We start from the raw sequence: 26,474 nt of genomic DNA on the forward strand, positions 1-26,474 counted from the left end.
ATATTAATACTTTATTCCCATAATATTTCAACTTTATTTCTGTAATATTACAACTTTATTCTCATAGTATTATGACTTCATTCTCATAATATTACAACTTTATTCCTGTAATATTAGGACTTTATTCCCATAATATTTCAACTTTATTTCCGTAATATTACAACTTTATTCCCGTAGTATTATGACTTTATTCTCGTAATATTACAACTTTATTCCCATAATATTACAACTTTATTTTCATGATATTATTACTTTATTTCTGTAATACCACGACTTTATTCCTTTTATATTTATTTTTTGTAATTTTTTTGGGTTGCTACACTTGGGACACCCCTGGAGTAATGCTAGCATAAAGATGATGTACTGTTCTTTTTTTTTTGGGGGGGGGGGGGGGGGGGCGAAGGGGGATGAAATACTGATTTCTCCCAGGAAAACCACGAAGCGTAAGCGACCTTTGCGCCCACGGTGGTGAACACGGCAGCCACAGGGTTTTGTTTCTGAAGCATTAGATGATGAAAAAGGAAGGTACACGGGAGAGGCGAGGGTGGGGGGGGGGGAGTACTCTGGCACTGATGGGGCGAGCGGACCTGGGTGGAGGTCACGTCCAGACTAAAATATCGACATCGCGGCTTGCGTTGACACGGCGTCGCTACACTGCCAGGTCGTCGGGGCGAGCTCGGGCGCCGCCGCTCCTTGGCTTTGGCACGTCGGGGGGCTGATGCATCTGGGCCTTGGTGACCACGGTGACGTGGTCGCCCGGCAACGCTTTCTCCTTGCTGGCCAAAGCCTCCTCCAGCGAGAGGAGGTAGAGGCGGGCGTGGCAGGGGAGCGTGGGAAAGGTGGAGTGCTGCGCCTCGGGCGGAGGAGGAGTCGTCGTGTCCTCCTCTTCCTCCTCCTCGGAGGAGGAGATCCGCGGCGAGGGAGGGGGATTGGAGTTTTTCCCATCTGCGTCGCGCAGCTCCAGCACTGTGTTGCTCCAGTTCTGCTCCTCAGCCGTCAGCCGACCGCCGCCGTAGAAAGACTCCAACAGGAGGTCGTCCGGGTGCAGCATGGCGCGGGCCAACTTGGCAGAACCGCTTGTCACATCGGGACTCAAGGAGACCACCTCGTTGGGACTGTCGCCGCCGCCCTCGCCCTCGGCCTCGCTGGCCCCGGCCACGCTCACGCTGGCGTAGGTGGGCAAGCGGTCCACCGCGGGTGGCCCGACCTCCTTGGGAAGAGTCTTGGGGTCGCCGCCTCGCACGGCGCCCAGCAGCAGCGACTCGTTGTCGGTGGCAAACTCGTTGGTGACGCCCTGCTTGACTTTCTTCCAACCCAGGTGATAGATCTCCAGCAGGTTGAGCACCAGAGACACGCAGGCCACCGCCAGCATGAAGATGATGAAGATGGTCTTCTCTGTCGGCCTGCGTGGATGACAGGGGACAGGACTTGGATCGCCGGCCGCAAAGCACAAAACACGTCGAGTGAAACCGAACAAATCTGAACAAACACGAATTGAACTGAATTGAATTTAATTAAATTGGATCAGATCCGATCAGATCCGATCAGATCCGATCAGATCCGATCAGATCCGATCAGATCCGATCAGATCCGATCTGACAGATCAGATCAGATCCGACCAGATCCGATCTGACAGATCAGATCAGATCCGACAGATCTGATCAGATCCTATCCGACAGATCCGACCCAATCCAACAGATCAGATCAGATCCGACAGATCCGATCAGATCAGATCAGATCCGACAGATCCGATCCGATCCGACAGATCCGATCAGATCCGATCAGATCTGACAGATCAGATCAGATCAGACAGATCAGATCCGATCAGATCCGATCCGACAGATCAGATCCGATCCCATCTGATCCGACAGATCAGATCAGATCAAAACCGACAGATCAGATCCGATCAGATCCGATCAGATCCGATCAGATCCGATCAGATCCGATCAGATCCGATCAGATCGGACAGATCCGATCAGATCCGATCAGATCAGATCAGATCCGATCAGATCAGATCCGATCCGATCTGATCCGACAGATCAGATCAAATCAAAACCGACAGATCCGATCAGATCCAATTTAATTTAATTTAATTTAATTTTAAAAAAAACTATCTGAAACTTTATAAAAAAAGTATTTTTTTTAAACATTATTTTACATGATTTACATCATGAGTACTTGACAAAAATTGCAGTATCTCTGACTCACAGGTACTTCTCAAAAAAGAAGTTTCACTGACTCTTGGGTACTCGAGAAGTACTTGCGTGCCACCAATTCACAGGTACTGGACGAAGACTCCAGTTTCATTGGCTCGTGGGTGCTTAACAAAGACAAGACTCAGAAGTACTTCACAATGAAGTATTTACACTGACTGCCGGGTACTCGACACAGGCTGTTGGAGTTGGACTGACTCCAGAAGTAGGAGTAAGAGTATGTAAAGAGTAGAGGAAGTGGTAAAAAGCCACTGACCTGGATATGAAGCAGTCCACGGTGTTGGGACAGGGCCAGCGGCGGCACTTGTAGAGCGGTCTCAAGTGGAAGCCATACAGGAAGTACTGCCCCAGGATGAAGCCCACCTCAAACAGGGTCTTGAAGATGATGTTGAAGATGTAGGTCCTCAGCAGCGCCCCACGGATGCGGATCTTGCCGTGCTCATCACGGATGGGCGGCTTCTCCTTCTTCCAGCCACCCCCTCCGTCTCCGTTGTGGTACAGGGGGTCGTGGTCTTCCAGGTGCCGCCCCAGCTTCCTGTTCTCGTCTTCCCGCTCCCTCCTCTTCTCCTCCATGCGCACGATGTGCAGCACGTGTCCCAGGTAGATGAGGGTGGGCGTGGACACGAAGATGATCTGCAGCACCCAGAAGCGCATGTGGGAGATGGGGAAGGCCTCGTCGTAGCAGACGTTCTCGCAGCCGGGCTGCTGCGTGTTGCAGGTGAAGTCCGACTGCTCATCGCCCCACACTTCTTCGGCCGCCGCGCCCAGCACCAAGATGCGGAAGATGAAGAGGACGGTCAGCCAGACCTGGAAGGAAGGACCACGAAGTTATCACCAAGGGTCGGCGGGGGGGGGTGTCGTCCGTCCATCGCTCACCTTTCCGATCACGGTGGAATGTTCCTGAGCGTTCTCCAGCAGCCGCCCCAGAAAGCTCCAGTCACCCATGCTTCACTCGCTTGTTTAGCCTCCCGCGACAAAAAGAAATAATCACACAAATAACAACTTATGGAACAATAACATCAATGACATCATCATCCTTGCACGCACCTCAGGCGTGAAACAAGCAAAACTCACAGAAATGTTGCTGTGTTGCCAGCAAGAAAGCCATCGACCAGGCAGCAAATATCTGCAAATTAGAAAAGCAGTCAGTCAGTTTGGTTTTCTTATATATAATAAGATAAATAAGAGAAAATAAGACATAATAGGCATAATAAACTTGTTTACCACCTTCTGAATGCACTTTTTAACATCATTAGAGCCCTCTAGACATGGCATAACACCCCTATAGTCACCTTTACACTCCTATTACCCAACAAAGTAGACATAATAAAAGAAAATAAGACATATTAGGCATGATAAACCTGTTTACCACTTTCTAAATACACTTTTTAACATCATTAGAGCCTGCTAGACATGACATAACACCCCTATAGTTACTATTACACTACTATTACCCAAAATAGTAGACATAATAAGAGAAAATAAGACATAATAGGAATATTAAACCTATTTACCACCTTGTAAATACACATTTTAACATCATTAGAGCTCTCTAGACATGACATAACACCCCTATAGTCACATTTACACTCCTATTACCCAATATAGTAAAGATCACAAGTGAAAATAAGACATGTTAGGCATAATAAACCTGTTTAGCACCTTCTAAATACACTTTTTTAACATCATTAGAGCCCTCTAGACATGATATAACACCCCTATAGTCACATTTACACTCATATTACCCAATATAGTAAAGATCACAAGTGAAAATAAGACATGTTAGGCATAATAAACCTGTTTAGCACCTTCTAAATACACATTTTAACATCATTAGAGCCCTCTAGACATGACATAACACCCCTATAGTCACATTTACACTCATATTACCCAATACAGTAAACATCATAAGAGAAAATAAGACACATTAGGTATAATAAATGTATTTACCACCTTCTAAATACTTTTTTTTACATCATTAGAGCCCTCTAGACATGACATAACACCCCTATAGTCACCTTTACACTCATATTACCCAATATAGTAAAGATCATAAGAGAAAATAAGACACATTAGGCATAATAAATGTATTTACCACCTTCTAAATATTTTTTTCACATAATTAGAGCCCTCTAGACATGAATTAAAAAGTTGTAATTCTGGAGTATTTTTGCGTAATGTTGCGAGAATGTACAGTACAGTACAATAGAGTACTGTACATTTGCAGTAGACACGCACATACAACAACATCTTGGTGCATTTGTGAGCTTTTGATGGATGAGACGTACTGGAGGAAGGTACTGTAAGAGTGTGTGCGTGTGCATGTGTGTGTGTGTGTGTGTGTGTGAGTGTGTTTTTGTGCATATGGGTTGATCCCAGGCAAACATTTGCCCTCCTCAGCATTCCTGGGATGTGATGAGTCCAGCATTCAACAGGGACAACCTGTTATCCACTCTTTCACTTCCCACACATGGCCTGCCATTGTCCCGCCTGCACACACACACACACACACACACACATACACACATTCTTGTCCACAACTGTCCACATGAGCAAGTCTGCTTGCTGACGTCAAGGCAGCGGCCATGCATGCAAACATTCCCAAGGAGTGTGTGTGTGTGTGTGTGTGTGTGTGTGTGTGGTGTGTGTGTGTTGTACATCCACTCATTGGATGGAAATGGAAACAATCATTTAGCAATAATCCATAATATTATGACAAACAACAAAAATAAACAAAATTCTATTCTTTTCTATTTAAAAAATAATATAGACTTCAACCCCCTCCCCAAAACCCCCATACCTCCTAGTTTTGCATGTTTAATGCAAGCTGCATTTTGTCCCACTTTCTTTAGCCGTCCTTGAACGCACCACGTAACTCCTATCATGCTGTAAATATGGACTACAGAACTGTATATTTCGCCTTTTAATTTCGCTTCATATTCTCTCCCAAATGTCGATACGATGCGTGAATGTGTAAAATGCTTTAGTTTGTTGTTCCTGTCTTCGTTTTACACCATCAGTGGAAAAATTAAATATATTAGATCGCTGTATGTTAGCGCTGCCACTGCTAGTAGCTAGCAGCTAGCAGCTCGTTGTCAGTCATGCTACGCTAAAAGCAACCAAGCCTGCGCTACAAACGTTTGGTGTCTAAGACATACTTTGGGAAAGAAATAAAAACAAAAATAAAAATATAATTTTGGGGGGGAATGAAATATTCGGAATGAAATAAAAATGTTATTTTTGGGATAGAGACTATTAGAAAAACGTTTTGGGGGGGTAAAAAAAAAACAAAATAACATACCTGATTTTTGTTGGGTTGGAAAACTAAAAACATTTTTTGAGTGGAAAAGGAAATTATTTAAAAATAATAAAATAAATAAGATTAAAAAAATATTATTGAAATAAAGTCATAATATTAAGAGAGTAAAGTCATGTTGTTATGATAATAAAGTCATCATATTGTGGGAATAATGTCAACATATGAGAGGAATAAAGTCATTCTACTATGGAATAAAGTTATCATATGATTGGAATAAAGTCATCATATTATGGGAATAAAGTCATAAGAATAAAATGTATAAGAAAAAGGTTTAAAATGAAGAAAAAAGAGGAAAACAGGAATAAAATCAGCTGTAATCAGGAGGGATAGAATGACATCCAGGCAGCATGGAGGTGACATAGTCAACAAGACGTGGTGCAGGGAAGGCATGAGAAAGTGTAGGAAGTAGGAAATAGGGAGTAGGAAGTAGGAAGTAGTAAGGTGTCCTCCCGAGGAGCCACATGCCGCAGCCCCAGCCTGTACGGACATCACGTCCACCTGGTGCTGTGATCACGTGACCGCATGCCATGCGTCCTCACGCATAATAGAGAAGATGCCAGATGGACATTGTCCCTACGCTCTTTGTTACACACGACCCCCCACCCACCCGCCTCTCCCCTCTGTGCCCCCCCACACAGCTTTTACCTCCCTACCTCTCTCTACCTCTCTCTACCTCTCTCTACCAATCTCTCTACCTCTCTCTACCTCTCTCTACCAATCTCTCTACCTCTCTCTACCTCTCTCTACCAATCTCTCTACCTCTCTCTACCTATGTCTACCTCTCTCTACCTCTCTCTACCAATCTCTCTACCTCTCTCTACCTCTCTCTACCTATGTCTACCTCTCTCTACCTCTCTCTACCAATCTCTCTACCTCTCTCTACCAATCTCTCTACCTCTCTCTACCTCTCTCTACCAATCTCTCTACCTCTCTCTACCTCTCTCTACCAATCTCTCTACCTCTCTCTACCTCTCTCTACCAATCTCTCTACCTCTCTCTCTACCTCTCTCTACTTCTCTCTACCAATCTCTCTCTCTACCTCTCTCTACCTCTCTCTACCTCTCTCTACCAATCTCTCTACCTCTCTCTACCAATCTCTCTCTACCTCTCTCTACCAATCTCTCTACCTCTCTCTCTACCTCTCTCTACTTCTCTCTACCAATCTCTCTCTCTACCTCTCTCTACCTCTCTCTACCTCTCTCTACCAATATCTACCTCTCTCTACCAATCTCTCTACCTCTCTCTACCTCTCTCTACCAATCTCTATACCTCTCTCTACCTCTCTCTACCTCTCTCTACCAATCTCTCTACCTCTCTCTCTCTACCTCTCTCTACCTCTCTCTACCAATCTCTATACCTCTCTCTACCAATCTCTCTACCTCTCTCTAACTCTCTCTACCAATCTCTCTACCTCTCTCTACCAATCTCTATACCTCTCTCTACCTCTCTCTACCAATCTCTCTACCTCTCTCTAACTCTCTCTACCAATCTCTCTACCTCTCTCTACCAATCTCTCTACCTCGCTCTCTCTACCTCTCTCTACCAATCTCTCAATCTCTCTCTACCTCCCTCTACCTCCTACCTCTCTCTCTACCTCTCCTTACCTCTCTCTCTCGCTCTACCTCTCTCTACCTCCCTACCTCTCTCGCTACCTCCCTACCTCTCTCTCTACCTCTCCTTACCTCTCTCTCTCTCGCTCTACCTCTGTCTACTTCCCTCTCTCTCTACATCACCTTTCTACCTCCCAACCTCTCTCTCTACCTCTTTACCTCCTCGTTTATTCCCATAATATTAGGACTTTATTCCTCATTATGACTTTACTCCTATAATCATTACTTTATTCCTCTAATATTATGACTTTATTCCTATAATATCATTACTTTATTCCAATAATATTATGTCTTTATTCCTATCCAATAATATTATGATTTTACTCCTATAATATCATTACTTTATTCCTATAATGTTATGAATTTATTCCTGAAATCTTAAGACCTTATTCCAGTAATATTTAGACTTTATTCCCATTGTATTATGATAGTATAATCTGCCATCTTTTCCCAATTTGGATGAGGTTTCTGGTTTCTGAGGTCATCTGCTGTTGTTTTCCTTTCCTTCAATGTTATTTTGACAAAACAACAAACACACCCTTGGTACACCCTCCTGCCTTAGGGGACGGGGGTGGAGCCAGTAGGGTGGTCTCAGTATTGGATGGATACCGGCATAGACGACGCTCTACATCTTTATGACCTTTGACCCTCACTCCTGTTCCCCGCCAAGGTCACCTTCCTATGAGAGGATGGTACCATCCTTGTGCACCCACCTTCTCCTGCGGCAAGACTCCTCCGGCCTCTCCAAGCTCCTTCTCCTCCCCCCGGCGGGAGGCGGCCCCTCGACGGAACGGGCGAGGAAGGGGGGGACGCGGAAGCGGAGGAAGACGGACGAGGGAAAAGTCCAGTGTGAATATGAAGACAGGGCGCGCGTGGAACCAGCAGTCCCGCGTGGCCAAGGCCATCCGCCTCTGTCGCTTGTCGCCCCCCACCCTGCTGTGCACGGGGGCCACGGGGGTGGGGGGTGGGGAGGGGCGGGGTGGGTGGCATGCCCGGAGGAGGGCGGGGTGGAGTGCGAGCGTGTATTGTGTTAAAGTGGTCGGCTATCACAATCAGCAAAGACTTGACAAGTTCAACAACAACACCGTCATCGGCGCCGCAACGCTACGTCACGCTCGCCTTCCACCTTTCCACCTTCCGACTTGCAGATCCCGTACACTTCCGGTTGAAATATACATTGTCAATTCTTTTCAAATATTCCCAATTGCTTTCAAGAAAATTATCTTTTCAAATTCAGTTCTAATATTTCAGGGGTTTAATAATTAATACAAATTCATACTATATATTAATATAAATATAATATAAATTATATAAATATAATAATACATTAAATAATTTTATTTCTTTTAATTCATAATATTTTGTAAAATTGCACTTCCTTTCAAATATGTTGTTTGTGTTTTTGCTTTGTTTCAAATATTGTCCTTTAAAAAAAACTATTTACTTTCTGATCAAATATTTATTTTTTCACCAAAATATTGTTTCTTAAATATTAAATTTGAAACTATACATTTATAAATTTATTATTTATAAATACGTTTCTAAACATTTTTTCCAATTTTATTGCTTTTTAAAATCGTTAGTTTTACGTTTAATTTATTTTCAAATATTTCTAGTTGTTTTTCTCCAGAATTTTTTTTATTTTTTTTACTTACTTTAAAATATTGATATGTTTCCCAGAAAAAGTTACTATTTTATTTTCATGTCAACTATAATATTTGAATACTTCAGTCTCTGAAATCGTTTTATCAGCCAACCAACGGATGTAGTGACTACTCCCAAGCAAAAGGGGGCGACAAGCTCACGTCCCGCGAACCGGAAACGAATCCGCTTTTTGTCCGATTGTACAGTGAGCCAGACGCATTCAGTAACATTGCAGCGGGCTTGTATGAAGTGTTGCCGTCATCCAGACGAACACAACAATCGTAAAAATGGCTCTGGAGTCGCGTATTACGCAGGAAGAAATCAAGAAAGAAACAGAGAAGCCAATCGACAGGGAAAAGGTAATGGAGTTGAGCGCTTTTTAGCTTTTGCGAGGGTGTCGAGCTAGCTGTTAACATGAAGCTAACGAGCACTTAAGTGTGCTTCCAAGCTCATATCGGACAAGAGTAAGTGTTCGACGTCCACGTGCGTGAATGTATCGGTTTCGACCAAGTAGTCTAGCTAATTATCTCGACGGGTTAGCTTCTTTTCAATTTCACTTACCGTAACATACTGTATCTTGCTTTGTTTAAATTCTTAAACATTGTGATGGTGTTATGTGTGTACGGATAAAATGTCTGCAAATGTTTAAAAAAAAACGAGGCTTTGGATGTGCGGCACACTTCCATACTCGTTTTGAGTGCACAAGTAAGTTGGTGGTACCCGGATGTTGAAAATGTCCATAGGCTCTTAGTGGACACTTAGTGCGCTACAACGGCCACAGAAGGAAGTGCACATTGTGTGTATATATTATTCTCGAAGAATTACAGCTATTTTAATTTTCTGTTGGATACGAGTGAGTGTACATAAGTGTGCTGACACAAGTATTTACAATCTGATTGTGTTTGTCACAGACCTGCCCCCTTCTCCTGCGCGTCTTCACCACCAACAATGGCAGACACCACAGACCCGACGAGTTTGCCCGTGGCAACGTTCCCTCCAGCGAGCTGCAGATATATACATGGTGAGATGGGATGCTCCGCTCTTATTATGCCACTCCACGCCATCGCTGACTTTTCAACATGGAAGTAGAGCACACACAAGAAAAGTACAATAAATGCCAGACAAAAATAGGATAAATCATTTTACTCGATTATATGAAATCTCGAAATATGAAGGGGGGAAAAAGTCACCACTTTGGAATATTATCATTGCAAGTGGGAATATTCATATGACTAGTTTAATCTTAATTAAACATCTTAGAATATGATGTTATTCCCAAAATATTTTCCCCTAATATTCTGACTTTATTCTCATAATATTTTGACTTTATTCCTGTAATATATTTCAACTTTACCCCCATAACATTGTGACTTTATTCCAATAATATTTGTGTTTTATTCTCATATTGTTTTGACTTTATTCCCCTAATATTTTACTTTACTCTCATTTACTTTATTCTCATAATATTTTTACTTTCCTCCTGTAATATATTCCCATAATATTCTGATTTTATTCCTGTAATATATTCCAACTTTACCCCCATAACATTGTGACTTTATTCCAATAATATTTGTGCTTTATTACCATAGTGTTTTGACTTTATTCCCCTAATATTTTACTTTATTCTCATCATATTTGGACTTTGTTCCCATAGTACTAACTAATAACTTTTGCACTGGTTTCAATTTCCAAATAAATGTTCTTTAAATAAAAGTTCTTTTGAGGAAAAAAAAGTTGTCATCTAAATTTAGCAAAATATAAATTTGAAATATAAACGCGAGTTACGAAAAACAAAATAAAATTGCCATTTTGTAAAACGAGGGTGTGGAAAAAGTGGTAATATAACGGGAATAACGTGGTAATGTTCTGGTCATAAAATTGTATTTTACCCTTTACATCGGACATGGCTGCCGTACGTGATGTCAAGGCTGATGGCGTTTGTGTTTTCCCAGGATGGACGCTACCTTGCGGGAGCTGACCAGCCTGGTGAAGGAGGTGTATCCAGACGCCAGGAAAAAGGGAACCCATTTCAGTTTCTCCATCGTCTTCCCTGACCTACGTGGGAAAGTTTATCGGTCAGTGCGGCGAGCATATGTGCGCCACTCCCGGCGGCGAGTTAACTTTTTTCCTTTTTTCCCCTTCGTCCTTCAGCCTCAAAGACATTGGTAACACAGTGTCGGGCAGGAAGGGTGCTGATGACTCCATGACGCTGCAGTCTCAGCGCTTCCACATCGGAGACTACCTGGACATCGCCATCACACCGCCCAACAGAGCCCCACCACTCGGTGCGCGGATGAGGCCCTTCTGAGTAAAACACGCCCAAGCACGCTGCTGTTTTTTTGTTTTTATATTCTCTTCAACTATTTTTGCTCTCATCTTGGACTATTTCATGCTTAATAAAATGTTTCCCCTGAGTTTCAATCCATCATGCTTGATCAAAAACATGTGAATAAATCGGATGTTTCCAAAAAATAGCCAAATTCTTGTTAATGCCTCTCATTTCTGCATTCACGCACGCACTAATATACTTATAGAGGTAAATAGTTAAGACACTAAAAGAATGTATTTTATGTTTTCATTGTTTATGCCATTAGTTTACAGCCAGCCTTGGGACATCCAATATGGCGGCAACTTTGACGTATGGTAGCGATGGGCAAAGCTACTCGCCAACCGGCAAAAATGGCGGCAAAATACCAACGAAGAAGAAACCGTAGGAAGCGTTTGTGGTCAAATATGTCAACTACGAACAGTGTGCGACGGCCTTCGGATTCAGGGTACATTCTACAACTTCTTCCAATCCGTCAGGTGAGTAAAACAATAAAATACGTCAATTTTATGAGAAACTTGTGAAGCAGCAAACGAATGATACTTCATACTATGGCTACTGTAGCCAAATGAATTATCCAGCTTACGTAAGGCGACCCGACGCTAATGCTAATGTTAGCTAATGCTAGCTTTAGCCAGGAAGTTGACCAGACCAGTAAATGTTTTTTTTCTTGCGTTGAGCGTCGTATTTACTTTTTTTTTTTTTTTTTTAAAGAACAGAACACATACAAAAAGTATATACATACAAAATTGGCAACAACTTCAAGCAAATTCCAGAATAATGTAATAGCAGGCTGTTATAGAATAAAAAGACAAAAAGGACAAAACAAAGGCAAACAATAAAAAAGTAGCAAAATACATATAAGAGAGAAAAATGACGTTAACTTAACTAGGAGTTCTCATTAGATTTAAAACACTAGTTTCACACCTTGTTTTTTTGTCTATAAATGTAAGAGGTAGAGTTCCTTGTGAAAGGTGGGGAAGACATTTATTAATAATAAATGTTCCCAGAATAATGACCACATTCAATACATTTTCATGTTATTTTCCTTTTCCTTAAAGCACCAAAAATGATCTCTGAAACTGAGAATTCAGATACATTTGGAATGTTGTGGTAAATCCAGTAATGTACATCTTTCCATAAAGCTTTACTGAGAGTACCATAAATGACGTAATTTCCCCTCACAGTATTAGAAGTTTATTCCAATCAATATGAGTATTTAATTTTCTATTCGTGTACTTTTGTGCAGTACCTGCAGGACTTGAACTGTCCGTTCGGACCTTCTGAGAGAGCGGAGGCTGTGGACTGGCTGCTGGGCCTGGCTGTGCGTTATGAATATGGAGACAATGGTGAGAGCAAAGCAGAGGCATAATATTGTTGTTGCAGCACAAAGCCAGCAGATGGCGCCATAGGAAAATGAATGGCTTTTCTCAAGCGTTGACCCCACTGCTTGTAAAAAGGTGTGGATGTCATTTTTATCTCATAACATAAATGTCTTCACATCCGGTGTATAAAAATGCTGAGTCAGTGTAAGTCAGCAAATGATGAAAACGTGAATTAAATCAAGTGTAATAAAGTAGAAGTATACACCACTTACATTTTCACACACACGTTACCACTTTTTGGAAGATATGCAAAGACCTCATAGTTACCTTGCTGTTTCCATCGTAATAGAGTAGAAGTTGTAGTAATTCTCCATCTGATGAAAGGTACTTCAGATGTTGGGATTGCACCCCGAATGTTTACCTCCGTGCCGAATTAGGAGCCATCAGACCTTGAAAGTGCTTGTAACTTCCTTGACTGCGTTACGTAAGTGTGGCGTATCAATGCGGTGTTGTGTCTGTGTTCAGGGAGTCCCGGTGGCTTTAGACCAGCACATCTTGGCCTTTGACACGGGAGGTGAGTATTTGTTGGCTTGTTCAACAAACTAAACTACCGCATGTTGTAACGTCACAAAATAATATTGAAATTTTAAAATTTTGTGAATTTACAAGAACAAAATTCCTAAAAACTATTAAACAATTGAATAAATCACACCTTTTCAAGAATATGATCATAAATTTACGAAAATAAAGTCTTACATTTAGAAGAATATTGTGAATTGGAGAAAAAAAAATAGTACATTTACAAGGAAAAAAGTTGTAATATTATGGGAATAAAAAGTCCGGAATTCAAGAGTCGTAAATTTAGAATATCTTAAAATTGGAGAAAAAGGTAATTTACAAGGAGTAAAACTGGTACACTTACAAGAAAAATCATTGTAAATTCACCAGAACAAAATTGTACATTTACAAAAAAAAATCTGTTAGAAAATTCCAAGGTTTATGAGAAAAAAGCCATACATTTATGAGAAAAAAAAGTGGAGAATTCACAAGAATAAATAGTAAATTCAAGAGAAAAAAATCCATCATTGTACAAGAAAAAAAGTGGTAATACCAGAATAAAATTGTAAATTGAATTTTTTTTCTCTTAAATTTATGATTTTATTCTTTTGAATTTCCAACTTTTTTTCCTGTAAATTTACAATTTTAATTTTGACAAATTTTCTTCTACACTTATGATTTTTTGGAAAATTAGTTTACAAGAAAAAAATGAAATTCACAAGGAAAAAGTCATAAACTTATGGAGGAAAAAAAATGCAAAAAATCTACAAGGAAAGAAGTAATATTATGAGAATAAATTCCTAAATGTACAAATATAAAAATTCCCCAGAATCAAATCGTACATTTACAAGGAAAAAAGTTGGAATATTACAAAAAATAAAGGCATAAATTTACAAGAACGGTTTGAGAAAAAGTCGTACCGTATTCAAATAGAGAATAGAGAAAAAAAGTGAATTTACAAGAATAAAGTTGTAAATATTAAGTTGAAAGAAAATTCATGTGTATGAGAAAAAAGTAGCAATATTTAGGAAAATAAAATTGTCAATTTAGAAGAATATAATGAATTTCTGAAAAAGTTGTAATATTATAATAAAATCCGTAATAAAAAAGGTCATAATATTTCAAGAATCATGTCTAATTTGCGAGAGAAAAAACTATTTAATAATAAATTATAATAATGATACTAATAAAGTAATTTTACTTAATATTGTAAATTAGAGAATAAAGTGGTGAGATGAGTATAATATATGTGAAATAAAATGAGGTTTGTGTCCTAAAGGTAGCCATTTATTCAGCCAATATCCTGACTCTTATTTCTGGTGAATTGACTTTATTATGGCTAATGATGGCTGCTTCCTGTCTTCACGCCAGGCGGCCATGTTAGCCTGGCGTCCAGACTCTCATCCAAGATGGCTTCAACAGCTACTGGAGTCCAGACTCCAGCAGTCCTATCTAGTAGACCAGATAGGACAGCTCTCGTATACGTAGAGCACAGACCTGAGCTGTCCTATCTGGTCTGTGAGCCTTCCGTGATGAGCGACCGGAAGGTCGGAACAATCCAAGTGTAATGTCCTCACTTATAGATAGACTTGGGGGGAGGGGGGGGGGTACAAGAAGGGATTGTATAGAAAAATAGAGTAGAAAAAGCCTTTAAAAAATGAGGTATGAGACAAATGTAGAACATCTTGATGCTCCACGAGAATCCATGTCGCTCCTGCCGGAGCCTCCTTTTCCGCGAGGGACACCAGGGGTGGGGGGGGGGGCCATCACGCCCTAGACTCGAAACAACCGGAACTTTAGCACCAAAGGACCCGCGCGGCCGCCGCTCTGATGTTCGCGCTTCCTGTCACAGACAACACGTCACATTTGTCAACACGCGGACCTGGCTGGTCCAGCTAACATCCTGAACAAAGACGTCTGAAGGACGCCGGCTGTCAGCGTGCTCGTCATTACACAATGGCCTCCGTGGGAGATAACAGTGTTTAGTGACACGCTCTGTACTTTCCAGGTTTTCCAGGGGGAGGGGGGGGCTCAAACGTGATGCCACAGGTACACATTCCTGCTGGCATTGGGGGGTAGTTACTGAGGAAGTAATGACTAGGACACATACATTTAGAGTAGTTATCGATGAACCAATGACTAGGGTATGTGTATTTAGAGTAGTTACTGAGGAAGTAATGACTCGGACATGTTCATTTAGAGTAGTTACTGGTGAACCAATGTCTAGGACATGTATATTTAGAGTTGTTACAGAGGAAGTGATGACTCTGTTTGTTCATTTAGAGTAGTTACTGATGAACCAATGACTAGGGTATGTGCATTTAGAGTAGTTACTGAGGAAGTAATGACTCGGGCATGTTCATTTAGAGTAGTTACTGGTGAACCAATGTCTAGGGCATGTATATTTAGAGTTGTTACAGAGGAAGTGATGACTCGGTATGTTTATGTAGAGTAGTTACTGATGAACCAATGACTAGGGCACATGCATTTAGAGTAGTTACCGGGGAAGTAATGACTAGGGTGCGTACATTTAGAGTAGTTACTGATTAACCAATGCCTAGGGTTTGTGCATTTGGAGTAGTTACAGAGGATGTAATGACTCTGTATGTTTATTTAGAGTAGTTACTGATGAACCAATGACTAGGGCACATGCATTTAGAGTAGTTACCAGGGAAGTAATGACTAGGGTGTGTACATTTAGAGTAGTTATTGATTAACCAATGCCTAGGGTTTGTGCATTTGGAGTAGTTACAGAGGAAGTAATGACTCGGTATGTTTATTTAGAGTAGTTACTAATGAACCAATGACTAGGGCACATGCATATAGAGTAGTTACCAGGGAAGTAATGACTAGGGTGCGTACATTTAGAGTAGTTATTGATTAACCAATGCCTAGGGTTTGTGCATTTGGAGTAGTTACAGAGGAAGTAATGACTAGGGCATGTTCATTTAGAGTAGTTACTGGTGAACCAATGTCTAGGGCATGTATATTTAGTGTTGTTACAGAGGAAGTGATTACTGGGTTTGTTTATTTAGAGTAGTTACTGATGAACCAATGACTAGGGCACATGCATTTAGAGTAGTTACCAAGTAAGTAATGACAAGTTCCTCACTAACTACTCTAAATGCATTGCCCAACTTTTAATTTGGAAGGGTTAGCAGCTTCCTTTGCTTGGCGGTTGAAAAAGAGGACGTTCTTACCTCATAGACAGCGGGACGTTGCTACGGCGATGCCGTACAGGTGAGATCGCTGGTCCGGTAAATATTCCTCGGTGAGTTTGCCGCCATCTTTGCTGACGGCGATGACACCGTCCCTGCGAGGAGAGGTGAAGAGGAAGCGAGTGAAGGGGGAGCGTCAAGGAGCGCTAAAGAGGAATGAAAGACGAGACCGACCTCCTCCAGTCGGTGTAGTAGAAGTGCTTGCGGTGGTAAACCATACTGAAGGGGTAGTTGAGGCCGGGGTGGATCACTCTTCGTCCCGACCCGTCTGGGAATATACACTCCAGCCGCTTGGTTCCTGAACGAGACAGGAAAGGCGCTCGCATCATCAAAAGGTCGACGTCGTCGGGGAGGGGGGGGAACCCCTTATACCGGACTCTCGTTCACCTGCGTCGGCCCAGCAGAGCTGCCCGGAGGACGAGTCATAGGTCAGAGCGTTGGGCAAACCGATGCCGTCTGTCACCACCGCCCGCCGGTTCTGGCCGTCCACCGACGAGCTCTCGATCTTGGGAGCCTCTCGGTTCCAGTCGGTCCAGTACAGAGAACTGCAGGGAAGTGGAAATAAAGCACATTTCCACATGCCTTTCCTTTTATATACATATATATCCCTGCCGCAAGGCATGCTGGGTAGCTTTTGCTAATCTTTCTCCCAACATTCAGCTATACCACGTTTTGGGATGCTAATGGACAACGTTGTTCATAGTACATATTGTTGTCGCGGCTTGGCTACCCAGCATGCCTTGCGGGTGTTTGGAAATAAAATCTTTAAGTGATGATTGGGCAAACATGCTAGGTTAATTGTCCATAGGTATGAATGTGAGTGTGAATGGTTGTTTGTCTATATGTGCCCTGTGATTGGCTGGCCACCAGCTGGGATAGGCTCCAGCATACCCATGACCCTCGTGAGGATAAGCGGCATAGAAAAAGGATGGCTGTGACGTTTAGCGCTTTGTTGTGGATTTGTACGATGCGTCAACTCGTTGGGGATGTGTTGTGTTTTGTTTAGTTGCACCGTGAGCGAGTATTTCCTTCAATGTGATGCCAGACAGTTTAGGAACACCATGCATGTGAAAAATACAAATGACGATCAGGGTGTGCATGTGTCATGTCTGTCTGCGGGTGACAGCTTACACAGAGCACATGTGCTATCACACACACACACACACAGACAGAGTTGTGTGTGTGTGTCATGCTCCATAAACAAAGATAAGTGTAGCCATGTGAAGCACTAATTATCTTTGGGGTAAGGTACGGTACACAAGCGTGGCCTCAGGTGCAACGTCTAACACGTACAGTATTTCCACATTTTTGGCATTTGGCTCACAGCTGTTGTGTTTAACCACGGATTAAATGCACAAACACGCCACACACACACACACATACACACACATATATCTGCTGATGATATGTGATTAGTGGCAGTGATGCACAACAGATGTCTGACTGATGACGGCCTTGTGTTGTTCAGTGTGTGTGTGTGTGTGTGACAGAGCGAGCACTCCCAACGTCTTCCAGATAGCAAACACATGTTGCTAAAAGCGCTGTAAAAACATCAAACGCCGACAAATGATTGATGAGCTGCACTTCCTATCTGCTCCACCAGGGGGACGGAACTTTACCCGGTAGACGAGACCACCACGATGGCCCGGGGATTGACCAGGTTGCTGTCGAAAAGCGTCCTCCTGTCGCTGCCGTCCAAGTTGGACCTCTCGATCAGATCGGGGTTGGAGTCCACCCAAAACATCAGCCTTCGCTTGACGTCCACAGCCAGACCCTCCGGACTGACCAGATCTACAAGGGGGCAGAGAATGGAAACATCAACCACATGGTACTCCTTTGGTACTCATGCTTCTACATCAGGTACAGTCTGCGTCTCTGACCCCCAAACACTGGGGGGTGGTAGTGGTCATCAGCTTGTTCAGCAGTGCTGATGGAGGAAGACAATGCTACATGCTAATAGCTAACAGTGACAGCAAACTCCTTTTACTCACTCAGTATCACTAAGCACATGCGTAGAAACTACCCGTGAGTCAGTGAGACTCGTGTCTTTAAGTACCCGTGAGTCAGTGAGACTCGTGTCTTTAAGTACCCGTGAGTCAGTGAGACTCGTGTCTTTAAGTACCCGTGAGTCAGTGAGACTCGTGTCTTTAAGTACCCGTGAGTCAGTGAGACTCGTGTCTTTAAGTACCCGTGAGTCAGTGAGACTCGTGTCTTTAAGTACCCGTGAGTCAGTGAGACTCGTGTCTTTAAGTACCCGTGAGTCGGTGAGACTCGTGTCTTTTAGTACCCGTGAGTCAGTGAGACTCGTGTCTTTAGGTACCCGTGAGTCAGTGAGACTCGTGTCTTTAAGTACCCGTGAGTCAGTAAGACTCGAGTATTCAACAGTAGGCAAACCCCTACTTGTCGAGCACCTTTGAGTCACTTCAACGAGTCGGGTACCCGTGAATCAGTGAAACTCAAATATTTGTTGTCGTAAGTCGGTTGAGCGCGATTCTTCATCAACAGATGAGTCTCTGTCAAGCACCCGTGAGTCAGTAAGATTTGAGTATTCATAAATAGTATTGCGAGTAGGCAAACCCCAAGTCTTTGTCGAGCACCGCTGAGTCACTTCAACTCGAATCTTCAGGTACCCGTGAGTCAGTAAAACTCAAGTCATTGTCGAGCACCTGCAAATCAGTGAAACACGAATCCTCATCAAGCAGCCTCTGTCTTCTGCAGAGTCTCCTTGAGTCAGTGAAACCTGAGTCGTCATCTGTAGATGAGTCAGTAGATGAGCCGTTCATCGACCCAACAAATCCGTGAAACTCGGACACTGAGCGAGTGAATGGTTTGTTTTGTCAAAGTGGAAAGGAGAGTTGATTTGAGGCGATGATGTGTTGCAATAGGAGGGATGAGAAGAGTACCCGTGAGTCCCGGTTCGGTCAAAGACCTCCAAGTTTTGAACAATTCATTCATGACTCACACATACAGTATCTACAAATGTTACTGCTAGAAGCCGGCGGGTAAACGGGTAATCTGAACGTGTAAAAAGGCACGTTAGCGTACGTGTGAACTTACTTGAGCTGATGAGTATCTCTGGTTCGGCTCCCGGCGCTATGGCTGCTCTATTGATGGTGCGTGCAGACAAATCCGTCCAATAGACTTTGTTGTCTTGGCAGTCGTAGGACAGACCGACCACGATGGAGCCCTGCACACACGCAGCCCATCGTTCAAGTTCAATGTACACTAGGAAAGCGGATCAACTGGAACTGGTCTACACATACATGTAGGGTCAGGAGTGTTCTGGACTGGCTTGGATCGAGTCTGGTCCCATTGAGGGGCAGTGCTCCTATCTTCTGTCCCTGAGCATACAGCAGTGTGACATCAGCGTGAGGAGGTGGGGTCACGTCTGGGCGGGGGAATGGACGCACGGTGGGTGGAGCCGCCGAGGGAAGGCCTGCGATGAAATTTGGGAGAAGAAAAGTCAGCAGGTGGATCACACGGTTCCGTCGGGTTCTCGCGGGATCCAACACTCACATGCGGGTTTGACAGCATCATGTGACCTGGTACCAGGAACCTCTCGTCCATCTTGGTCCACACACCAGCAGTACGTGGTCTCCCCGTAGCACTGGACGGAACTGAAAGGTTGCAAGAACTGAGCAGAAGCTCCCACGACAGGACGCTTTGTGGTGTTCAGAAGGGATTCTTGTGGACTACCTGAAGTGTCCCTCAGAGTCACACTGGGGGAGGTACTGTTGCGGCTCTGGCTTCCAACCATAGTGCTCCATTAGGCTGGTCCTCCATCGCTCGCACACGCTCTCTGGACGCTCTGTCGGAAGCACCCGGGCTGTGAGTGACACATGAGCAAACATGTTTTTATGAGCATCCTCCGGGACTTCCTGTTCCTCAGGCTCAGCGCCCCCCCCAGAATCATTCTTCCACCACGATAAGGTGGTACTTTAAATAGAATGTAGTACATAATGTACCGATTTTAAGCTTAGGCTCACCTGGTTTATCACAGTCTATTGGTGTTGTACCAGGAGGAGTTCTGGTTCCTGGTCTTTCTTGGCCTTGACTGTCCACACACCAACAATGTCCACTGGAACCATGACACTGAAATGTACTTTAGTCATCTACTGTACATGATATACAGAATATATACCACACTTGTAGTATGTACCTGTTGAGGTGTGTATTGTCCATTAGCATCACACTGAGGTACAAAAGCTCCTACTATAGGATAACCTTCTGGACTGGTGGTCTGGACACTGTCCCTGTGATGCTCACAATGGCTTTTAGGACCTTCTGTCAAGTACATTTCACAGTTATACATGACCTGACAATATGACCAAGTATACAAAGATTTAGCTTCAGCTCACCTGGTTTATCACAGTCTGTTGGTGTTGCACCAGGAGGAGTTCTGGTTCCTGGTCTTTCTTGGCCTTGACTGTCCACACACCAACAATGTCCACTGGAACCATGACACTGAAATACAAATTAGGTTTGAGTGAACCAATACATAGAAAAGACCAGTCCATAGCACTTGTAGTATGTACCTGTTGAGGTGTGTATTGTCCATTAGCATCACACTGAGGTACAAAAGCTCCTACTATAGGATAACCTTCTGGACTGGTGGTCTGGACACTGTCCCTGTGATGCTCACAATGGCTTTTAGGACCTTCTGTCAAGTACATTTAATAGTTATACATGACCTGACAATATTAATACATTTGAAAAATATTGAGGTTAATCTCACCTGGTTTATCACAGTCTGTTGGTGTTGTACCAGGAGGAGTTCTGGTTCCTGGTCTTTCCTGGCCTTGACTGTCCACACACCAACAATGTCCACTGGAACCATGACACTGAAAAATACAATACCCTTTAATAAAACATATCATATAGTAAAGACACAATGGTGCTTTTAATCTTGTAGTATGTACCTGTTGAGGCGTGTATTGTCCATTAGCATCACACTGAGGTACAAAAGCTCCTACTATAGGATAACCTTCTGGACTGGTGGTCTGGACACTGTCCCTGTGATGCTCACAATGGCTTTTAGGACCTTCTGTCAAGTACATTTAATAGTTATTCAATAAATGACATGACAATATGACCAAGTATACAAAGATTTAGCTTGAGCTCACCTGGTTTATCACAGTCTGTTGGTGTTGTACCAGGAGGAGTTCTGGTTCCTGGTCTTTCCTGGCCTTGATTGTCCACACACCAACAATGTCCACTGGAACCATGACACTGAAATGTACTTTAGTCATCTACTGTACATGATATACAGAAGACATATCATACTTGCAGTATGTACCTGTTGAGGTGTGTATTGTCCATTAGCATCACACTGAGGTACAAAAGCTCCCAGTATAGGATAACCTTCTGGACTGGTGGTCTGGACACTGTCCCTGTGATGCTCACAATGGCTTTTAGGACCTTCTGTCAAGTACATTTCACAGTTATACAATAAATGACCTGACAATATGACCAAGTCTACAAAGATTTAGCTTAAGCTCACCTGGTTTATCACAGTCTGTTGGTGTTGTACCAGGAGGAGTTCTGGTTCCTGGTCTTTCCTGTCCTTGACTGTCCACACACCAACAATGTCCACTGGAACCATGACACTGAAATGTACTTTAGTCATCTACTGTACATGATATACAGAAGACATACCACACTTGTAGTATGTACCTGTTGAGGTGTGTATTGTCCATTAGCATCACACTGAGGTACAAAAGCTCCTACTATAGGATAACCTTCTGGACTGGTGGTCTGGACACGGTCCCTGTGACGCTCACAATGGCTTTTAGGACGTTCATCTGAGGATGGAAAGTGGTGCCAAAGAAAAGCTCCTGTTACATTCTTTCTGCGTATGTTTAAGACTCTTATACTCATACTGAGGCTGGATTCCACTTGCGAGAAGTAATTAGCAGAGTCATACAGCTATTGTGTGCGCCAAGAGGTAAATCCAGCAACCTCAAGCAGGTTCTGTGCAGAAGGTGCAGACCGTCTGCCAGAGTCCGGCCGGCATGGCTGTATGTCTGATTTACAGTATCATGTTTGCTGGGATCAGAGGATGGCATGTTGGTGTCCCCACATATTCTCCTCCACCACCTTCTGGCTCCGGCGTGCGAGGTGCTGGCTAACTCTCCTCCCTCGGCTGAGGAAGCTAACCACACGACTCGTGTGAGCGTTTTCCCAGGTCGCTTAGGGCAGAGATGCATGCTGGCCTCGGATGGCAACTGGGTCATGCTCGGTTTGCGTTCTGTTCCTAAGGAGGATCTTAACGACGTCTGAGCTGCTACTTGGTCAGCCACTCCGAGACCCTGGCAAGGTTTTGCCTGAGAGTTCCACTTTGCAGCTGCAATCGTTTTTGTCAAACGCCTCTTGGCCCCCCGCCCGACTTGCCAGTGTTTTCCCCGTTCTTTGGTGCCAATGCAGCTCAAATGATGGCACGTTGCTTTTGGATGCCGTGATGTGTACCCTTCGCCCCTCCAACAGCCTATGAAGGCCTGTTTGGGATACTGGAGGATGGACTTCTCAGGGCGTTGTCCATGTATGGTAGCTGGTGAGTTGTTACTGGTCCAGGTCTCCCACACCACAGCTGGTGGACGTTTCTGAGCCTTGGCAGGTCAGTGTCGGTGTGTCGTCTTTCCCCCTACTGCTTACTCTTAAGTTGTTAGATTCTCGCAGTCTCCCTAAGACTTGCTTATGTCTGGGCGTCCCAGATGGAGGGGGGGCGCATCACAGTGCAAATGGACTAACATGAATGCACCCACTTTAGTGGGTTATTGTGTTATTGTGGGTGTGGATGAAATGATAGAGACAACTAATGAAATGTCTTGTGCAGCATTGTTTACCTGATTTATCACAGTCTGTTGGTGTTGTACCAGGAGGAGTTCTGGTTCCTGGTCTTTCTTGGCCTTGACTGTCCACACACCAACAATGTCCACTGGAACCATGACACTTAAAAATACAATACCCTTTAATAAAATATATCATATAGTAAAGTCATGATGGTAATCTTGTAGTATGTACCTGTTGAGGTGTGTATTGTCCATTAGCATCACACTGAGGTACAAAAGCTCCTACTATAGGATAACCTTCTGGACTGGTGGTCTGGACACTGTCCCTGTGATGCTCACAATGGCTTTTAGGACCTTCTGTCAAGTACATTTAATAGTTATTCAATAAATGACCTGACAATATGACCAAGTATACAAAGATTTAGCTTGAGCTCACCTGGTTTATCACAGTCTGTTGGTGTTGCACCAGGAGGGGTTCTGGTTCCTGGTCTTTCTTGGCCTTGATTGTCCACACACCAACAATGTCCACTGGAACCATGACACTGAAATGTACTTTAGTCATCTACTGTACACATGATACTATATATGAAAGACATACCACACTTGTAGTATGTACCTGTTGAGGTGTGTATTGTCCATTAGCATCACACTGAGGTACAAAAGCTCCTACTATAGGATAACCTTCTGGACTGGTGGTCTGGACACTGTCCCTGTGATGCTCACAGTGACTTTTAGGACCTTCTGTCAAGTACATTTAATAGTTATACATGACCTGACAATATTAATACATTTAAAAAATATTGAGGTTAATCTCACCTGGTTTATCACAGTCTGTTGGTGTTGTACCAGGAGGAGTTCTGGTTCCTGGTCTTTCTTGGCCTTGACTGTCCACACACCAACAATGTCCACTGGAACCATGACACTGAAAAATACAATACCCTTTAATAAAACATATCATATAGTAAAGACATGATGGTGCTTTTAATCTTGTAGTATGTACCTGTTGAGGTGTGTATTGACCATTAGCATCACACTGAGGTACAAAAGCTCCTACTATAGGATAACCTTCTGGACTGGTGGTCTGGACACTGTCCCTGTGATGCTCACAATGGCTTTTGGGACCTTCTGTCAAGTACATTTTAGAATTATACATGACCTGATAATATGACCAAGTCTACAAAGATTTAGCTTCAGCTCACCTGGTTTATCACAGTCTGTTGGTGTTGTACCAGGAGGAGTTCTGGTTCCTGGTCTTTCCTGCCCTTGACTGTCCACACACCAACAATGTCCACTGGAACCATGACACTGAAATACAAATTAGGTGTGAGTGAACCAATACATAGAAAAGACCAGTCCATAGCACTTGTAGTATGTACCTGTTGAGGTGTGTATTGTCCATTAGCATCACACTGAGGTACAAAAGCTCCCAGTATAGGATAACCTTCTGGACTGGTGGTCTGGACACTGTCCCTGTGATGCTCACAATGGCTTTTAGGACGTTCATCTGAGGATGGGTTGTCAAAACAAAACTTTCATTATACCATCAATGACAGAGACAAGTAATCTAAGATCTACCTGATCTAGCACAGTCCATGGGTGTTGTTCCAGCTTGTGTTCTGGTTCCTGGTCTTTCTTGTCCTTGACTGTCCACACACCAGCAATGCCCACTTGATCCATGACACTAAAATACAAATAAGGTCTGATTGAATCAATCAATGTTCTTCTGCGGTACAGAGGTCCAGTATTCCACCACTGGTACATTGAATCTACGATGGCTGAACTTTGGTGGTACCCTTCTCCCCAACAACCTGACATAGACTTTCCTGACTTTCCCCCTGTAGTAGGAACACACCCTCGAGGTGGACCATCACCCCGGTCTGCCAATCCAGAGACATTGTTCCAACTTCAATGCAATGTCCAAGAGACGTGTCAACAAGACCCACCAAAACACCCGAAGCCTTGAGGACTTCAGGGCGAAACCCGTCCATCCCATACTGATGGACCTGTCTGTGTTTGTCCTTAGACTCTGCTTCCAGTACGGAAGAACTGTTAGTAGGTCTGCAGGCATCCGCCCCGATTACTTCCCTTCTGAGTTGTCAGATGGTTTGCCGGAACGTCTTTGAATCGGACTGAAATTGGTGCTCCACGGTCTCACAGACCTCCTCCCACACCACACGTCCGGTGGAGGTGCGGCCTATCCTTATGTTCTTCTCATTCGGTTTGAGTGAACCAAATTCCTTGACACTTTAGGTACTTACCTGTTGAGGTGTGTATTGTCCATCAGCGTCACACTGGGGTACAAACGCTCCCAGTATAGGATAACCTTCTGGGCTGCTGGTCTGGACTCTGTCTCTGTGACGCTCACAGTCACTTTTAGGACCTTCTCGTTCCTCTGGTTGGAAACAAAGATAAGGTACTGTAAATATATGATCTGAATTCTTATTGTTGTCTCAGTATCTGTACCGTGACTATGTTGAATCTTTAAAAAGTACAGTTTGGAGCCCTGCTTTTTGCCCCCTAACCCCCCCCCCCCCCCCATGCGTGTGTTTATTGCAATTCTAGTACCTGTTTTTGTAGGCATTCCAAAGTAATGACCTCAATGGCTGAGCGCTTAAAAGCTTGATGAAAACGTGCTGTCTGGTGTGACTTGTTATTGTGGTGACTGATGGGGTTCAAAGGGCAAGGTTTAGCAAGAAAGCCTTGGAAAACCCTGACATAAGACATCTGCCGCTAAGGTTCCGGGACTGCCGAGCTCAGTTTAGCAAGGCATGCGACTGTGTAGACTATAGTATACTGGTGGAAAATGGCCGCCTCATGTTTCCGTTTGCTAGCTGGAAAAGATTTGGATGACATTTCTTCTCTTACCTGCTTTGTCACAGTCTGTGGGTGGTGCACCGGGTCCGGTCCTGGTTCCTGGTCTTTCTTGGCCTTGGATGTTCACGCACCAGCAATGCCCAGTGGAACCGTGACACTGTCATACACACCTTATTTATTTAGACATATTACATACTCTACATACTGGAGTGAAAAGTCGTAATTAAATTATACTTAATCCATATTTTTTTTAATTAGAAATCAGTTTTAATGTAAAAAAAATATTTATTATGAATAAAATAAAGCAGCAAAAATCTTAAAATCTGAAGTAATTTTACTGTAATAAACAAAATATGTAGAGAAAAAAAATCTCAATTTTATGAGAATAAACCTGTAATATTTGGAGGAAAAGTATCATTTTAGTAGCAATATTAAGTCAATATTTCCTTTTTATGTGTATATAATATAAGCTGGCATTGCACCTACCTGCAGTGGTGTGTACTGCCCGTCGGCATCGCACTGAGGAACATAGCCTCCCACGCCGAGGGGGCCCTGAGAAGCGGAAGTCTGCGCACGGTCTCGATGGTGCTCACACTGGCCTTTGGGTCGGGATCCATCTTTACGGGAAATATTGACTATATTGGTTTAACGGAACCACC

The 26,474-nt window shown here is 43.4% G+C and overlaps 4 protein-coding genes across 7 annotated transcripts in view; 2 read left to right on the forward strand and 2 right to left on the reverse strand.

Annotated features, from left to right (window-relative positions):
• Positions 1 to 421: 421 nt before the first annotated feature.
• On the reverse strand, positions 422 to 8,323 carry LOC131137685 (gap junction alpha-3 protein-like). Of its 2 annotated transcripts, none has more exons than XM_058085918.1 (5): positions 7,856 to 8,323; positions 3,288 to 3,339; positions 3,090 to 3,178; positions 2,470 to 3,020; positions 422 to 1,403 (listed from the first exon to the last, which is right to left on the reverse strand). In XM_058085918.1, the coding sequence occupies exons 3-5, from the start codon at positions 3,156 to 3,158 to the stop codon at positions 650 to 652; spliced, it is 1,374 nt and encodes a 457-aa protein (XP_057941901.1). In that variant the 5' UTR covers positions 3,159 to 3,178; positions 3,288 to 3,339; positions 7,856 to 8,323; the 3' UTR covers positions 422 to 649. The 2 variants fall into 2 exon arrangements, with proteins under 2 accessions (XP_057941901.1, XP_057941902.1); XM_058085919.1 differs by having other exon boundaries at positions 3,090 to 3,215.
• A 625-nt stretch (positions 8,324 to 8,948) lies between these two features.
• On the forward strand, positions 8,949 to 11,260 carry sap18 (Sin3A-associated protein). The gene is made up of 4 exons (XM_058085989.1): positions 8,949 to 9,145; positions 9,698 to 9,807; positions 10,739 to 10,861; positions 10,938 to 11,260. The coding sequence occupies exons 1-4, from the start codon at positions 9,074 to 9,076 to the stop codon at positions 11,092 to 11,094; spliced, it is 462 nt and encodes a 153-aa protein (XP_057941972.1). The 5' UTR covers positions 8,949 to 9,073; the 3' UTR covers positions 11,095 to 11,260.
• A 243-nt stretch (positions 11,261 to 11,503) lies between these two features.
• ptger2a (prostaglandin E receptor 2a (subtype EP2)) overlaps positions 11,504 to 26,474 on the forward strand; it is a 40,029-nt gene continuing 25,058 nt past the window's right edge. Inside the window, exons 1-4 of one of the 3 annotated variants that reach the window (XM_058085911.1) lie at positions 11,504 to 11,591; positions 12,362 to 12,461; positions 12,963 to 13,011; positions 17,817 to 18,073. In XM_058085911.1, the coding sequence (XP_057941894.1) occupies positions 17,854 to 18,073 (220 nt within the window). In that variant the 5' untranslated portion in view covers positions 11,504 to 11,591; positions 12,362 to 12,461; positions 12,963 to 13,011; positions 17,817 to 17,853. Of the gene's footprint in view, positions 11,592 to 12,361; positions 12,462 to 12,962; positions 13,012 to 17,816; positions 18,074 to 26,474 lie in introns of those variants that run through there. The other 2 variants (XM_058085912.1, XM_058085914.1) reach the window with 2 other exon arrangements.
• The window catches only part of LOC131137643 (nidogen-2-like), a 42,021-nt gene continuing 35,821 nt past the window's right edge, over positions 20,275 to 26,474 (reverse strand). The window contains exons 24-44 of the mRNA XM_058085822.1: positions 26,302 to 26,432; positions 25,867 to 25,972; positions 25,260 to 25,393; positions 24,577 to 24,682; positions 24,378 to 24,505; positions 24,201 to 24,306; positions 24,002 to 24,126; positions 23,818 to 23,923; positions 23,618 to 23,742; positions 23,438 to 23,543; positions 23,234 to 23,358; positions 23,056 to 23,161; positions 21,887 to 22,014; positions 21,714 to 21,819; positions 21,510 to 21,634; positions 21,337 to 21,442; positions 21,133 to 21,257; positions 20,949 to 21,054; positions 20,749 to 20,873; positions 20,373 to 20,677; positions 20,275 to 20,305 (exon numbers count right to left, since the gene is read on the reverse strand). Coding sequence (XP_057941805.1) covers positions 20,501 to 20,677; positions 20,749 to 20,873; positions 20,949 to 21,054; positions 21,133 to 21,257; positions 21,337 to 21,442; positions 21,510 to 21,634; positions 21,714 to 21,819; positions 21,887 to 22,014; positions 23,056 to 23,161; positions 23,234 to 23,358; positions 23,438 to 23,543; positions 23,618 to 23,742; positions 23,818 to 23,923; positions 24,002 to 24,126; positions 24,201 to 24,306; positions 24,378 to 24,505; positions 24,577 to 24,682; positions 25,260 to 25,393; positions 25,867 to 25,972; positions 26,302 to 26,432 — 2,402 coding nt within the window. The 3' untranslated portion in view covers positions 20,275 to 20,305; positions 20,373 to 20,500. The remainder of the gene's footprint in view (positions 20,306 to 20,372; positions 20,678 to 20,748; positions 20,874 to 20,948; positions 21,055 to 21,132; positions 21,258 to 21,336; positions 21,443 to 21,509; positions 21,635 to 21,713; positions 21,820 to 21,886; positions 22,015 to 23,055; positions 23,162 to 23,233; positions 23,359 to 23,437; positions 23,544 to 23,617; positions 23,743 to 23,817; positions 23,924 to 24,001; positions 24,127 to 24,200; positions 24,307 to 24,377; positions 24,506 to 24,576; positions 24,683 to 25,259; positions 25,394 to 25,866; positions 25,973 to 26,301; positions 26,433 to 26,474) is intronic.

This window comes from Doryrhamphus excisus, chromosome 10 (assembly GCF_030265055.1).
Source record: "Doryrhamphus excisus isolate RoL2022-K1 chromosome 10, RoL_Dexc_1.0, whole genome shotgun sequence".
Classification (NCBI taxonomy): Eukaryota; Metazoa; Chordata; class Actinopteri; order Syngnathiformes; family Syngnathidae; genus Doryrhamphus; species Doryrhamphus excisus.